The 15,549-nt window shown below is 38.4% G+C and overlaps 1 protein-coding gene across 3 annotated transcripts in view; it reads left to right on the top strand.

Moving 5' to 3' along the window:
* The window catches only part of cadm2a (cell adhesion molecule 2a), a 195,206-nt gene extending 188,695 nt beyond the window's left edge, over nt 1-6,511 (top strand). For all 3 annotated transcript variants that reach the window (XM_018691985.2, XM_018691986.2, XM_018691984.2), the window contains one exon: nt 1,016-6,511. In XM_018691985.2, the coding sequence (XP_018547501.1) occupies nt 1,016-1,134 (119 nt within the window). In that variant the 3' untranslated portion in view covers nt 1,135-6,511. The remainder of the gene's footprint in view (nt 1-1,015) is intronic.
* The last annotated feature ends 9,038 nt before the right edge of the window (nt 6,512-15,549 follow it).

Below are 15,549 nucleotides of genomic sequence, written 5' to 3'. Positions count from 1 at the left end.
CCGGTTGTTGAGTTTTGGGTCAGATTTTTTGCACTCCTTCTTCTCAGAGTCATAACTCATAACTCTCAAAATCAAATTTTATTTTCAGTGTGACCTAAACTTTCTCAGGGTATTACTATTTTAAAAGTCCATCACAAAATAAATGTCCATAAATCTGCTTAGAAGTCAGGATTTTTCTTTCCTCCTTATTATTCCAAAACTTGCCTGAGAAGTTTTCTGTAATCCAGTGACAGTTGTCTTTACATCCATGGGTACATTGCAAACTGAAACTGCTGATAGCTAATTTGCAGTTTTAATGGTGTCAGTTTGCTAAAATGTAAACAAATGTAGGCCAAAAAAAATTAGGTCATGTTGTAGCCCTCATCTTAACTCACTGAATCCATGCCAATATTATACTTCCTGTTTAGATCTTCCAAAGTATTAAGGGAAATGTAGATCCAAAATGTAGGGCATTTTTATCTGCCCAAACAAAGTATCAAAATCCATAAATATTACATTTTTTTGTGTTGCAATATTATTATTTACATTTCAAAGGCTCAAAAAGTCCCATCAAGATGGTATAGCACAACTCTCATGCAAATTGATGGCATTTCTGAGGAGCCAAACCTATTCTCAAAGTAGCAATATATGGCAAACTTGGCTAAAAGATTTAGCAACTCTGCTAAAGAGAGAAAAAAGAGAAAGAAATGAGCAAAAAAGCCTGGGGTTCAAAGTTAATGGTCAGTTTCCAACACTGATGCTACAAAATTGAGTTCATATACTGTGAGCTGCATCACATTATTTGAAAATGAAACTTTTAGCCTTCACTGCTGCCACTGAGTGTTGGTTTTACACACCTAGTCTCTGCTTTATTAACATATCCTGTACTATCCTAGCTTCTCATCATTCTGCATATGAATAATGTAGCAATACTGATGTTGTCTTCAGATGTGTTTTGCGCCTCAAGCAGAAGACACCACGCAGGGCTGCTCAGTATTTGTTCTGCTTGATACAGATTTGTTTTGCGCTTCCTCAGGAACATACTTGACAAACGAAGCCAAAGGAGCGGACGATGCGCCCGACGCTGACACAGCCATCATCAACGCTGAGGGCAACCATGCACACGCGGAAGAAAAGAAAGAATACTTCATTTAGACTGCAGAGGGAGCTGTGCAGCTCTCTCCTTCCCCCTTTTTCCTCTTTCAGTCTCTGTATCTCTTTTTCTCTCTTTCTGTCTCCCCCTTTTTCTTCTCCACCTCTGACCACTGCCCCCGTCATGACCACAAGGAACCTGCAGGCAGTCCACAGACAGAGAAGTTCCCCAAGTGTTTTCCTGTTATTGCCTTTTGTTGAGCCCATCTTCTATCATTTACATCTCGTCCTTTATTTCTTTGTCTTTTGTGTTCTTTCTCTTTTTGGCAGCCAGTTTTCACAGGCAGCTTGCTGTTGCTGCTGAAGTGGTACCCCTTGTTATATCTTTCCCCATCTTTGACATGAATTCCTGGATATCTGTGTATCTACCATGACTGCTTCTTACATGACCCCTTGTTGGTCCTCTTTCCCTTTCCCTACAAGCAGACACCCAAACACATACTATACTCCCCTTTGTTCATACACGTCCACAAACACATATCATATTTCACATCAACACGGTGCCTAAAAATACAGACGCCATTGAACTTCTGTCAATGCCTTCATGTATCGTCTGTCAGTAGCAATGTAAATGCTTTGTAGATGGTTTTAACTGGACCATCACTTCATTGCTTAGCTCACAGCTTTTGATTATGTTTTGCGGCTTTTTTTTTTCTTTTCTTTTTTTTTATTTGAATGAAGATCTGTGCTGTTTACGCCTTATACATGTCTATCACACTGAATATGGTACTTTTAGACGCTCCACCTTCCCCCCGGCCCCATCCCTTCTAAGTAGACTTGTAATTTAACAGTTGACCCTTGTAAGATACGCAGAAGGTTTTGTGTAACACTGTAGCAAGGTAAGTGTATAATATGATTTTAATTATTAGGGTAGGGGTAATAAAGGGTAGTGTGGTATTGTTTAGAGCAGAGAATACACACCAAAAATATATGAAAGATGCTAGATGAAGCATTCCATCAAATAAACTCAATCAACTATATATAAAACCATTTGCTAAATCTGCTGTCCCTATGTACTTTTGTCTGTATACTCCTGCACTGTTCAGGCTGCAGTTTAGCGAACCACCAACACCTTCAGTGTCCTCTTGACAGCTTACAGTAGTTTGTTATTCACATAAAAGGGTTCAGGTGTACAGAACGAGTCGATCTCCTCTCTCTAAAAGCTGTATAAATTGTATTGAAGTGAGTTTAGCTTTTCACTTTGAAGATTTTTTGTTTATGTTTATGTCACATTGAAGTAATTTTAAGGCTGAAGGACCCCATGAAATGTAAAATGGACCTTTAGGAGTTATTGCAGGCTGAAAACAAGTACACGGTTACAGTATGTACAGGAGTTTTGGTGTTAAATTAATTTTTCTCACTCTGTCTGTAATGTCATTTTGATTGATGCCTCTTGAAAGCTTGAGGTCCAGGCAGCTTTCCATAGTAGTTTGTATACAAGTTCTGTTCATTTACAGGCTCACAGATAAGCAGCCAATCATATTATTACTCAGTATGAATAGTGATAACATCAGTTCAACTAATATCGCATTTTTTTTGTTTGTTCGCTTGTATTGCCACCTTTCTGTTTAACTAGCTTATAACAAATTTAGTTAAACTGTAGATATCATAACACATCACAGGCTACACGCCCACATCTCAGACTGCATAACTGCTCCTTTTATTTCAGTTTTGTCTGAGTCGCTCTCCGTGAACTGAATTTTAATTTCCATTTCATGGGGTCTTCAAGCAAAAAAAGAAAAAAAGAAAATGGAAAAAAAGAAAAAAAGGAAATAGTGTGTGAGTGCTGGGTCATAGATCTGCAGGGGCCTCCTTTCCAAAACTTAAAACTGAAGACAAATAGAGAAGCACAAAAATGTCTGAATGAATAACTGTGTTCCTTTGCCAACAACTAGATCGCCTTGGGAATGGTTCTTCTGTTCCAGTGGGTAGTGGAAAGATGACAAGGCTGTCTTTGATTTAATTCTGGGGAGAAACAAATTTAATGCATCTTTTTGAAAATGTAAGCTGAATCATGTTTTTTATATTAAAAAAATGTTTCTAATATTTTTGGTTTAAATGGTTCTAAGCTCCCTGCTGTATATTGTGTCTGCTAAAATGTGGTTGATTGTGAAAATTGCTGTTAAATTCTGGATTCCCGTATTCCTTCAAATTTGTATATTAGCCACCTTATCTATTTACTTTTTGTTCATTTTTTCATTGCATAATCCTTATTAGAAATCTTTTAAACAAATGTATTTTTGTTTTGGCACAAGGCATGTATATAATGTGTGAGAACTAAACTTTGGTAATACACATTAGCATGTTTTTGTTTGGTTCTTTATCATGATTAATTTATTTGAATTGAAATTATTTAAGATAGAACCAGAGTGGAAGTATATTTGTAACTTACCTTTGGAGAACAGTGGCTTCTTGTGTTTGTGGCATGCTCTTGGGTGCTACAAATCTAAAGGATTGGTGTTGTAGAAAATCTCATTAACAAAAAGGAAAAAAATACAAAACTCATGTGAAACAAATGTGGAAAAAAACTAATGATGTCCCATCCAATGGCCTTTTGTCCACAGAAATAGTAGAAAATGTCCTTAAATGCAAATTGGAATTGAAATGTCTCAAAAAAACATTGAGTTTATGTAGGAGGCAATGAAAGTTTCACACGCAACTAGGCAAGCATAACATATCCTGGTAAACAACTTCTGTTTCTTTTCAAACGTCCCAGCTATTCGTCTTTCATCAGTTTGCAGGAATTTGGCTGATTTACTCTCCTGTGAAAGAGTGATAAACACTGTGGCCTCTGGAATGAAAGACTTAAAGGCAAGGCACTAATCTACCAAAAGGGAGCAAATTATTACCAAGGGCAATAAAATAGTGGGCCCAGCTGTCTCCAATTCAGTGGCCAATTTACAACATTATGCAAATGAGGTCAGCAAGTAAGGTCTTTCTCTATGTGTTATAACTCAAGCAGTGCTGGAGTGAATCACAAGTTGGGAATTGTTTGATCGATCACCTCAGTTTTTGCCCATCGCCACTGATGTAGGATTTAGGTTGCATATAAATAGATACTTTTTTTAATGTAGATGTTTTGCCACAGTTTATATATTTTACAATTTTAATGCACTCCAATCAATACACAATTTACAGGTATAACTTTAGCCTCACCACGAACCTAAAGACTAAAGTGTTGTAGACTGGCTCTGATCTTTAGAACCCTTCTATATCACGTGTGTATAAACACATTTATCACGATGATTTAGTTTTTCTTTTATTTCTTAAATTCACATTTTCTGTTGCTTTATGTTTGTGTATCCATCTTAGAAATAAGATATGGTTGAATGGATTTGTTGATTCTGAAGTCAGAGGAACAGGCTGTTATATTAAATGGGCACTCATAAATAACCAGGTCCACAGAGATAAGTTGGTGTTTGCATTAGAAATGAAGCAGGTGCCATTTACTGAATTATGCACTCTGACTAATTTGATGGATATTTTTTTAGTAAGCAGTGAAATTTGTTTGTTTGTTTGTTTCGTTCTGAAAACCACATGTAAATATTTGATTTGACATTACAGTAATGAGCTAATTTGTTGCAAATGGCTTTTTATAATTGTTAGACCAAACCTGAATCTTTTTGAATTTGTTATTTTAACAGTTTCGCACATAACATCATGCACTATTTTAATATGACAGAACCAGCTGTAGCTCTGTCACACCTTGGGGTCAGTTTTTAGTCGTATTTCTTTGTTGTTGTCAGTTGAAACTAAGCTTTAAACTTGTTGCCTCCTTGCTTTCCACTATATATTGGTTCAGATGAATATTCATGTCATCATGGGCCTCTAATTTCATCCTGGCAGCAAGACAGTGATCGTAGTCGCAGTTGCATTTATATTGGCCACAAGTCCATTCTTTAGACTCTGTATTTGGTCATTTCATGGCTCCAAATGAACCCACTTTCTTTGACTGAGGGTGGGAGTGGTGCAGCTAAAGTTACGTGTTTCTGCAGAATAAGGAGTCATACTGGTTGTAATTTCACCCTAAAATTGCATACAATTTTGTGAACTATTTTCATGTTTGTGAAGGCACACACAGACCTGTACAAAACCACAAAAAAGGCGTTTATATCTACTGAGTTTTGCCTCCTCCACTGCTATTTACCTTCTTTTGATCTAACCTGGATTTAAATGCACATAAAAGACATCTTGTAGTGTGATTGAAGCAGTTTGTAATGGGTTAGGTTAATGGGTGATTTGCTTGTAGATTGTAGGATAATTCTGTTTCTGATGACCAAAACCTGCAGTCATCATACAGCAACAGGGGTCATACATGTGTGCCCCAGATAACTGACAATAATAATAAAAAACAAATTTCATTATACTTCAAGCTACTGTCAGTGTTGACTAAGTGCACTGGTATCATTATCTTATCAAATAGTGTAAATTAAATGTAAATTCAGCTTTAACAAAAGGGGGGACATCAGAACAAGCTCGGATGCATACTTGTGGAGCTGTTTATTTTGTGCCTTGCGACTCTGCACCCCCAGTTCCCTCCTTTATCCTCCTCCTGCCTGTCTGCGGCTTTTAAGGAGGGATGAGACGAGTTCATGTGAATGGTGATTATTGAAGCTTGTCCAAACTCCACGTGCTGTTACTGCATAGTGTATTCATCATGCTACAGCCTTTTCACCACACTGCACTCCCCCTGCATGGAGCACATTTGGTCACAAAATATTGCAGTAGTCAGTCGGGGCACATACACATGCTAATGACTGCACTTGTCCCCAGTTTGGGGAAATTAGAGGCCCATATCAACTAAAAATATCAACTCAGAATCCCTGATTGTAAAGGGATGGATGTGAATATAATGGCCACTTTGAGTCATATCTAAAAGATCTCCCTTTTTTACTGTGTTGGTTGACATTTTGTTTTAACTCATGGTTATAATGGTTTTGTTTACCACAGCAGTGATGATAGCAGGATGTGGCCCAGTCCAGTTCTGTCTCTCCTCCTCTGACCCTTCATATGTCTTTGCTGTACAGTTTGGCTTTAGCGCACCTCTTAGTTCCTCTGCAATACTGACACTAGAATCAATCAGCCCAATCTCTATATTGTCACAGCGATGACAACAACATGTGACACAATCACTTTTAGTGATGATTCTTTCTCTCTTTCTTTTTTTTTCATTATATCTGTTTCTTTTTTTGCATCTCAGGAATATTTTTCATTCAGAGATTTTTTTTTTTTTCTTTTTTTAGTTTGTTCATTTTCTGTCTTAAATGGGGGGTCTTGTGAGCACTTCTCACTCCGCTAGTCCCTGTATGCTGACACCATGTATTTGTTGAGTTTAAAATTATCACAATGTTAATAAAATTATTCAGTGATTCTTCAGTAATTCTGTCATCTCGCTGTCATTGGGATATTAGACTTAAGAAGCTGTTTTTTGATATGATCACTGACTTGAAATACTGAGATTTAGAAATATGCTGCAAATAATCATGAGTTTCGGTAATGATAGAAGTTGTGTTTATACACAATGTTACCTGATTTTAGCTATGGTATGTAAGCAGTTCAATGCTTTTGTCCTCTCGTTTTTCCTGTAGCAACACACATCTTTATGTATATCAGTCTTTAGATGGAAGGGGTTGTAACGCACTATTCACTTATATCCACAGTAAAGCTCAGTAAAGAACAGGATTAGAGCTAGACATGTTAGTTCAGCTTCTGATGTACCTTGGTGAAATAAGGGGTTTCATATCAAGCTGTACTGGGAGGGCTTGATTCGCTATATAGCATCATAATGGAGGTGTTTTTCTCCCATTATCTGTGGGATTTATTATATTTAATTTAGAGGTTCGTTCTCATGTATGAAAATGGAAATTGTTGAATAAATAGTTGCCAAAATGTCTGTATAAGCCTGATTCCATTTTTTAAGTCATCATTTTTCTTCTGGAAGCCTCTTACCTCAGTATTTCTGAGCTGAGAGATAAGCATTGATGATACATTATAAATACTCTGTGCAGCTTTGAAAATGTGTGAATTCACAAGGATCCACAGGCACACGCAGAACACACTCACAAAAACACAAGCAAACACATGCAAAGACACATGTTCATGAATTTTTATTCACAGGAATAATTTATGTTATGTTTTAGCTCCCCTATCTGTGCTCTGTGGTGGTGATGACGCCATTCAGTTTGTCATATGGGGTCTTTCAGCTGTCTGAGCAGTATTTCCTGTATTAGTATATGAGCTGACAGCCCATACAAGGCTGTAATACTGCTGCAAAAATGGGTCTAACTGTGATTTATAGTATAAGAACTTAAAAGTAGTCTCAGTAAATCAGGACAGGAGGTTGAGGGGAAAAGTAATTGAAAAGAATTAGGAAAACAGGAAAGTATATGTTGCTGGGGGGGGGGGGGGGGGGGGGTGAACAATTGCAGCTTGAAAAACACTGAGGGGGGAAAAAGCTGGAGGAAATAACTTCTTTAAGTTTCTCCCCATGGTCACTTCATGAATGATCCCTCACTCATATGCACAATAATCCACCAAAACCAATGAGACCAAAGACAATGTGTAGGAAAAGCTGCAGTAATATAGTTCTATAGTAAGTATAGTTTCTGCAAGACTTCCACTTCTCTTAAAGCTTTATATTTCAAAATATATCACAGTAAATCCCTAAAACTGAAACACTTGAGCATGCATTGTATTATGGTGCAATAATAAGATCTATGTATTCACTTGTAAAAGCAAAAGCTCTCAAAGTTCTTGGATGCAGTTAAGCCTGATAGACAGGGGGGAGAGGTATCCACCCTTTTTCAGTGAGTCAGAAGATGATGACTGAGGGTGGGAATTAAGTAAAGACGTCATGTTAGTCTGAAGAAAGCATCCGCAATCAACCCACCTGTCAGGAATAAACACAGCCCAAAGAGGGCTGAATTTCTGCAGCTGAGGTGTGATTCTTCTCCTGATGAAAAGTGAGGGGGTCAGTGAAAAACTCATTTACCACTGAATCAATCAAAGAAGAAGTGAACTGGGAGAGGGAGGTCAAGGAGGACCACACAGAATTCACTTTTCATGCAAAATGTTGTTTGGCATTAATTTTTTTTTTTTTTTTAAATCCATCCTTGCTGTCAAGCTGATTTTGCAGCTGACAATTTCCAAAGTGTTTGTGTTTCCCCAGGGGAAAATGATGTTTGAACTTTCCCAAATTTGCTGAAAGTTGTATCATTTATATTGTCCCTGTTTTGTTTGATGGTGAGGCATAGTAACAGGACAGATGGGAGAGACAGGTGGGATGACAGGCAACGATGGATTTGAAGCCATGTAGTGAATAAATAGCATGTAACATAGTCCACTGAGCTGTCACATAAACCAAATCCACGAATGTATTTTTATACATCTATACCTTGTCAACATGTTTCATGGCTAATCACGCCCTAAATGTAATGTTAAAGTGAAAGTTACAGCAATGTCCCACAACTGTATAACCCAAAAATGAAACACATATATCTCCTCAGAAAGGCAACAATTAAATACTTAAAACTCATTACTGACAAAACCAAAAGCCTCACAGCTAGAATATAGACTTTCTCCAAACACAAGATTTCTGAACTGATTTTTCTTTCCTTGCTCTCAGTTATTTTACTTTCTCTAATGAATATTGGATTTGTCAATATGTTTCTTAGTGAAAAGAGGACACAGGGGCTTTGCTTAAAATTCCTGAGCCATTATTCCATTATTCGCAGTGATTTTGGATCAACATTCAAATATATACTGAATGACCTTGAATTTGACTTGTTACAAAGTGATTTGCATCATTCAAAAAGGCCCAGAGCCAAAAAACGGGGGGGATACAGAGGTGCTATAACAAATTGAAGAAATATGACAAAATGTATTGCCCTTAACTTGCCAATTTGTGCTGCCTCTTTAAAATTTGCTGCTTTGTTGCCACCATTGAAATGACAAGGGTATAAAGCCAGATGGGAAGAAGGGGTGGGGGTATTGATTGATGCATTCATTTAGGTTTGTCAGAGCAAGACGGTTTCGGAATGAAGAATAGTCCACCTCCTGGCCAAGCAGGAAAGTGACAAGTTTAACATGTTCATCGAAGATGTTTTGATGCAAAGTTGAGATCCAAAGATAATGAAATAAGTCCTAAAATCAGTCATCAGTACAGATACATACCTCAGGTTTTTACATAATGTAATTGCATGAATGTTCGCTCTTAAGTCGATAGAGTGCTTTCCTGCCCCTCGGTTTAACTTTAGGAGAGAAAAGAAGATAAAATTGTAGCGAAGTGAATGGCAGTTAGAAGGAGGGATACAGATGGATGTGCTGGGGAAAAGAGAGAGAGCTGATACAGTATGTCTCTATTTTTGAAGGCTGTTTAAGATGAATGGTGCCCACTCCACACACACACACACACACACAGATACACACACACACACACACAAAGCTCTCGTTAAGTGTCACTTTCTGAATGTGCCATGGTGCTGAGCTTCACTCACACCTGCCCAGCGCTGTCAGTCTGCCAGCTGTGAGAGCTGCAGCTGTCTCAAAGGTATCGGCCGCTCCATATGCAAATACATTCCTCCTCTTTATGATGTGGATTCACTTGCCCACATCTCAGGTCTCCTCCTTTCAGTGGTTGAGTTGGAGCCACTTGGTCCCATCCCCTTATCAGTCCCGATCTTTTCCTCAGCTACTTTTCTCCTTTATATCCTGCCTTCGATACAGGCCCCTCAACTCAACTTAATTTTCCTCTTCATCCCTCCTTCTCTCCTTCCTCTTCCAGCAGTTTCCGGTGTTGCGAGATCTCCATTTACCTTGCCAGGATGATTCGCTTTGGAGGGATCGACCAGGGAGGACAGCAGAGATCTTAGTAGCCTTTGATGTTCAGTAATTGTGCTGACCACGTGTAGCCACAGCTACATTCACACACAGTACACACACACACACACACACACACACACACACACACACACACACGATGGCCTGTTTGCTGTGCTTTAAGATGCCATCAGCGAGAATTTGTGCACGAAAAAAAAGGCTTTGATGTCTACGAGCTTTACTTTGAGGGAATTTTCCCCACATGAGCCCATGAACATGCTGAGATGGTCAAGCAGCACCTCTTTGACTTTTCTGAAGTTCAGGGCAAAGACCAGAGGTGATCAGGCAGGTGACCTCAGGTTAAGATTTCTTAACAGGAATAGTCACCTCATGTCAGGAAGACATGCAGCGAACAATCTTTAATATGTGGTGAAAACAAAGTCTGAAAAAAAAAAAAATCCATGGCTCCAGTAGTTTAAAGGTCAAGTGTCTCATCTCTGCAAGCAGGTGTGCTGTCACATGTCATTGTTGCTCACATGGCTGGGCTTAACTTCTATTTGTCAGAGAGCTTGATCATATTAACCTTACATACCAGGGATAAAGACAAATAAGGAAGGAATTATTGCTTTCACAGACTTCATAACGACTAATTTAATAATATGCAGCATTTTTAACTTCAAATAATTCTAGTTAGATACGCAAGTCCTGATAGTAATGAGTATGGTGTGTGCATTATCTTTTACTGAATACATACATGTACGTAATGTATAGGTACATTGCAGAGAGTTAAGGCTTTACACACGCTGGTGGTTTGTGGTTTACAACCATGTACCCATGATGATCCTGGTTTAACTCCAGCCAGGAACTTTTGTTGTATGTTATCACTCTCTCTTCTCTTGTGTTTCCTGTCTCCCTTTATAAGGTCATAGCATCAAATAAAGGCAGAAAGTTTTTTTAAAGGAATATTTTAACAAAAGTAATTTTACTATCAACAAATCTCGCTCTAAAAATAGGCATATCATCATTATTTTATTATATTACATTTTATCATCTGTTCATTTCATCATGATAATTCTCACAGCTTTTGGCGCACTGGCACTGTGTAAAGTTAATAAAATGTGGCAGAAGTTCTCCAACAGCTCATTTCATGTGGGACAACATATCCATTAAAGCTGACAGTCTGGACATAAAACTAATAGCAGCTGTGCTGTTTCACATCTAAAGTAATAACAGCACAGAGCCAAAACATCACTGTATGTCTGTCCAAATGCCTATGAAGCTCACTTTATGTGAGGCACCAGAGTAGTAGGAGTATGTCATGGTAGAATGTGAGCTTTATGGCAGATTGCAAAGCATTAGTCGGCCTTTGGCTGGATGCTGCTGTGGTTGCAGTGATATTGCTAATTTATATCTGCAGCAAGACTAATGGAGGATATAAAAGGCCCTAGGTCTGTCCATTTCAGCGTTTGCATTTTAGGGCACAGCTCCAAATGATGAGGAAACGCTGTGGTAAATTAGTGTCTTGTGGCAGTTAGGGTGTGCGTGTGCTGGGGTGGTCTCTGTGGTGGTGCCTCATTAAAGAGCTACAGAGCTATCATAGTTAATTAGAACAGATTTCACTCTCTTTGCATTTTTTGTTTCTATTTCATGCACACATGGCCTATACTGTGAAGATAAACACACACGCTATCAGATCTGATCTGGCTGTGTTATGTAATTGCTGCAAGTTCAAACCAAAAAACCTTGTGTATTTTCCTTTGGCAGGAGCAGTGATTCTCTTTGACTGTTTTTCCCCTCTCTGTCTGAGATGGACAAACAAAAACCATTCTCACTAAACACTGTATTATGAAATTTATTTTAAAACATTATATGATGTCCATGACATCATATAATGCAACTTTTTGATTCTGTCCTACTTGTGGCATTATGACTGATTTTTTCAATCTTTTTGATCATACACTTCCCAAAACTCATCACACTATAAAAATAATTTCATCTTGCATAGAAACCTAGAAGAAAGACACAACCCTGCTGTAAGAATGAGGAGGGGCTGAAAAAGTTGTAACTCTGTCAGAGGTTGGGGGCAAAAGGGTCACAACAAAGCAAATGTTTTTCACTGAGCTCCAACTCCACATGCTTCCCAGTTCACACACGCTAACCCCTCTGGTTTGGCCAGAGGTAATGATCTATGTCGAGAGAAAGGTACAACTTTACACCAAGGTACCACACAGGGGTCAGGGTCACCTTTAAACAGATGTTATGGCAGAGACTGCTGCCAGTGCATCGGGACATGGGTCAGTATTAAGCAGATGTTGCAGACCAGGAGGGATTAGCATGTCACATCCTCTTTGAGCTGACTAAATGCCGATGTCTCTGTCAAGAGACCCCCCGCTAGCAAGCCAGATAGCAGGAGTCCAGCTTTTATGCTGTTGCCATGGTGTAACTAAGAAATCATTGCTAATGTTACTTATTTTGAGAAAGTGCTGTCAAACCCTGAAAAGAGCCCTCTTGGCTCACTGCTGCCATGTCATTCAGTCACTGTCAACCAATCTGGTGTTAGGGTGATCAGTACTCCTCTACAGTAACACACAGAATGTAGCTTTCATAAAATAATGCTGTAACACTGTATAAAGTGTAATAGCCATCTGTAGTCAAAAGCTGTATCCATTTCACTACACATAAAATTAATTGACCTATTTGTATTATTTCTAGAAGTGTATGAATGCAATTTAGATTCTGCCAACAGGATTTTTTAAATATCTGCTCAATTATCAGGGAGTGACATGCATTTCCACACTGGATATTAAACTATAGAATCACTGCAATCTTCACGCAATTGTGCCAATAACAACTGCTTAAACAGATGCTGAGTGTTTGTAGAAAATCAACACAGCAGTGTGCCTGTTAAATACTGCACTCACTGAACACTGAACAATATTTTTTTTCTTCTAAAAAGCAGAGCTTATTAAACTAATTAAATCAAATTAGTTAAATCCTTAATGTTGATGATGACAACACAACTTATCACAAACCTCCTGCCCTAGAAATAATGAATTCCAAAACAGGATTATCTGGCAGTAAAGGAGGTCAGAAAACATCAGTCACCAAAATAATAAACAGTGATGACCTATTTGACTGCCTGTGGAATGTTTCCACTTTTTTTCTTATTGTAGGAGTGATGAACACATCCCTCACAAACATTACGTTTGGCTTGTCTGGAAGCAGAGTTGCTGAAGAGACGGAAACAGAGATTCTCTTATTTGAAAAACTAAAAACAACTCAGAACATTTTGATGTTTAAATCAAAACTTTACACCCTAAAGTATGTGTTTGACCCCCAGAAGGGTTAGGGTTAGTGTTTTGTGAGAAACTGTCAGGTCCAACTGTGTCTCTGTGGAAGTTGTTAATCAGCTGGGCAATTGGCGTTTTTTCTGCTGTTGCTGGCTTGCCTGTGTTGTTATTGGCCAACGTGTGTCGTCATCGGCCGTCGTGGGAGGAGCGCAGAGAGGCGGAGTCGGAACATAGATTTAAATCAACGTTTGAACTCTTACCTCGGTTTGTCTGTACAATGAGAAAAGTTAATTACTGATTAAAAGTTATTTACCAAACAAGCCTGGATGTCTGGAACACAAGTGAGGCTGTGCATTGAATATACCTGTGGCGCGAAGGTAAGGCTAAGGAGCGAACTAGCTGGCGGGTAGCGTTAGCATTTGCGTTAGCTGCAAGCGTTAGCGTTAGCCTTTTCTTTTAATGACATCATCTTCGACCTTATTTCAGTTTTCAGTCGTTTTTAGCGCGTGGGTAAGAGTGTGTTTGTGTTTCCGTGACTGAGGCGTCCCTGACATGACTTGTGGACTGGTGAAAACACCTTGAGCTCTTGATAGTCTGTTTAAATCCCTGTTCTAATTGTTTACAGTCACTTTACAGACATTTTGCATCTCTTTGTAACCTTGTGTTCCATCCTGGTCATTTTAACTCAGTTTAGCGGTCTGTCACGTCGTTGTCGTCGTTTTGTGTCTATTTGTGGTCATTTTGTATTATATTGCGTCTGTACCTGGCTGCTTTATACCTGGATGTCAGCCATAGCAGTAGTGGCGAGCGTTAGCATTATGTTTCTGTGACTATAGCGTCCATGACATGAGTTGTGGGCACTTTACGGAGGTAAGGTAACTGTTCAGCAGTCTGTCTGTCTGATTGTCGTCGTGATCATTTTGTATCTATTTGTTGTCTTATTGCATCATTTTGCATCTTTACTTGGCTATTTTACTATGTATGGTCAGCTACTTTGTCTCTTTGTGGTCGTTCTTACTGTGTCTCTGTAGTTTTGTGTCCATTCCTGATCATTTTACATTTCTTTGAGGTCATTTTTGTGTTTCATTGTGGCAGTTAAGCATATCATTGTGATTGTTTTGAGTCTAAGTTTTTTTGTCTGTCTTTTTAGATTGGTGGCAGTAATCTGTCCATAGCTATCTATTGACCCATATATATACTAGTTATGAGAAATTTGTTTGTGGTTGTTTAACACTTGATTGAGCTCAGCTATATGTTAAATTCAAGCTCGAAAACTACATTTTTTACTCTGTGCTCCTCCACAAGTTTGAACCTCACACATTTTAGTTATTTTGTAGTTGGTCCTTAAGGATATAATGCTTTTTCTTGTCATAATAGGAGCCCATTTTCTGAAACACCCCTCTAATATTTGGAGAAAGTTCTGGTTCAGCTCTAATGATTAATATCTGTTAGGCGTGTGACGATACACTCAGCTCATGAGACAAGACAATACACGATATTAAGGTCATGAGAATGATAGACTTTAACACTACATCACTTAAATGATATAACTGGAAAGATAGTCTTGCAAAACAATGCAGGTGCATTTTGAAATGTCTGTCTGACTTTCCAACATCTAAGTGAAGCTGTGTGTGACCTTTTAACTGAACGTTTTTCTACAAAGAGAACATAAAAAATAAAGTATACAGTATACAGTATAAATAACAAAAATAAAATAATCTTATTTTTTAGCAACCAATAATTAAAGTACTACTCAATACTGTGCAAACAGACACTGATAAAATTTTTCTTCAAGCATGATACAGAGCTAAGAGATAGTTACAGCTACATAGCCCAGCCAAACATATGGTCTCGGAATTGAGAGTGATGTCACCTACAAGTTGACAGCCTTGGGAAAACAAGTCAGGAAAAACAGGAAAATATGGACACTCACAGGAAAGTCTTTTTCGGAGTACCTCCAGTGGAGAGATGTAATAAACTCACTCATGGTTACAGGAAGTGAGTGATTTCAGTTATATTTTACTAAGGATGCGCTACTAAATATTAAGTTGAGGTTGTCAATGATTGTTCTGATTTGATAGTTCTGTCTGAAATTATATCAGATTTGGCAGATCAGATCAAACAAAAAGAAAATAAAAGAAATAAACATCAAAGCAGAGACCAAACAAATCCCACCATAAGCAAGCATGAGGCGACAGTGACAAGCAAAAACTTTGTTTTAAGAGGCAGAAACCTCAAGCAGAACCAGGCTCAGGGTGTGCAGTCATCTGCCTCAACCAGTTGGGTTGAATTAGGTGATACACACACAATT

The sequence above is a fragment of the Lates calcarifer genome, linkage group LG20, assembly GCF_001640805.2.
Source record: "Lates calcarifer isolate ASB-BC8 linkage group LG20, TLL_Latcal_v3, whole genome shotgun sequence".
NCBI lineage: Eukaryota > Metazoa > Chordata > Actinopteri > Centropomidae > Lates > Lates calcarifer.
The sequence above is the reverse complement of the archived record's forward strand: the minus strand, read 5'-3'. Positions and strand labels throughout refer to the sequence as shown.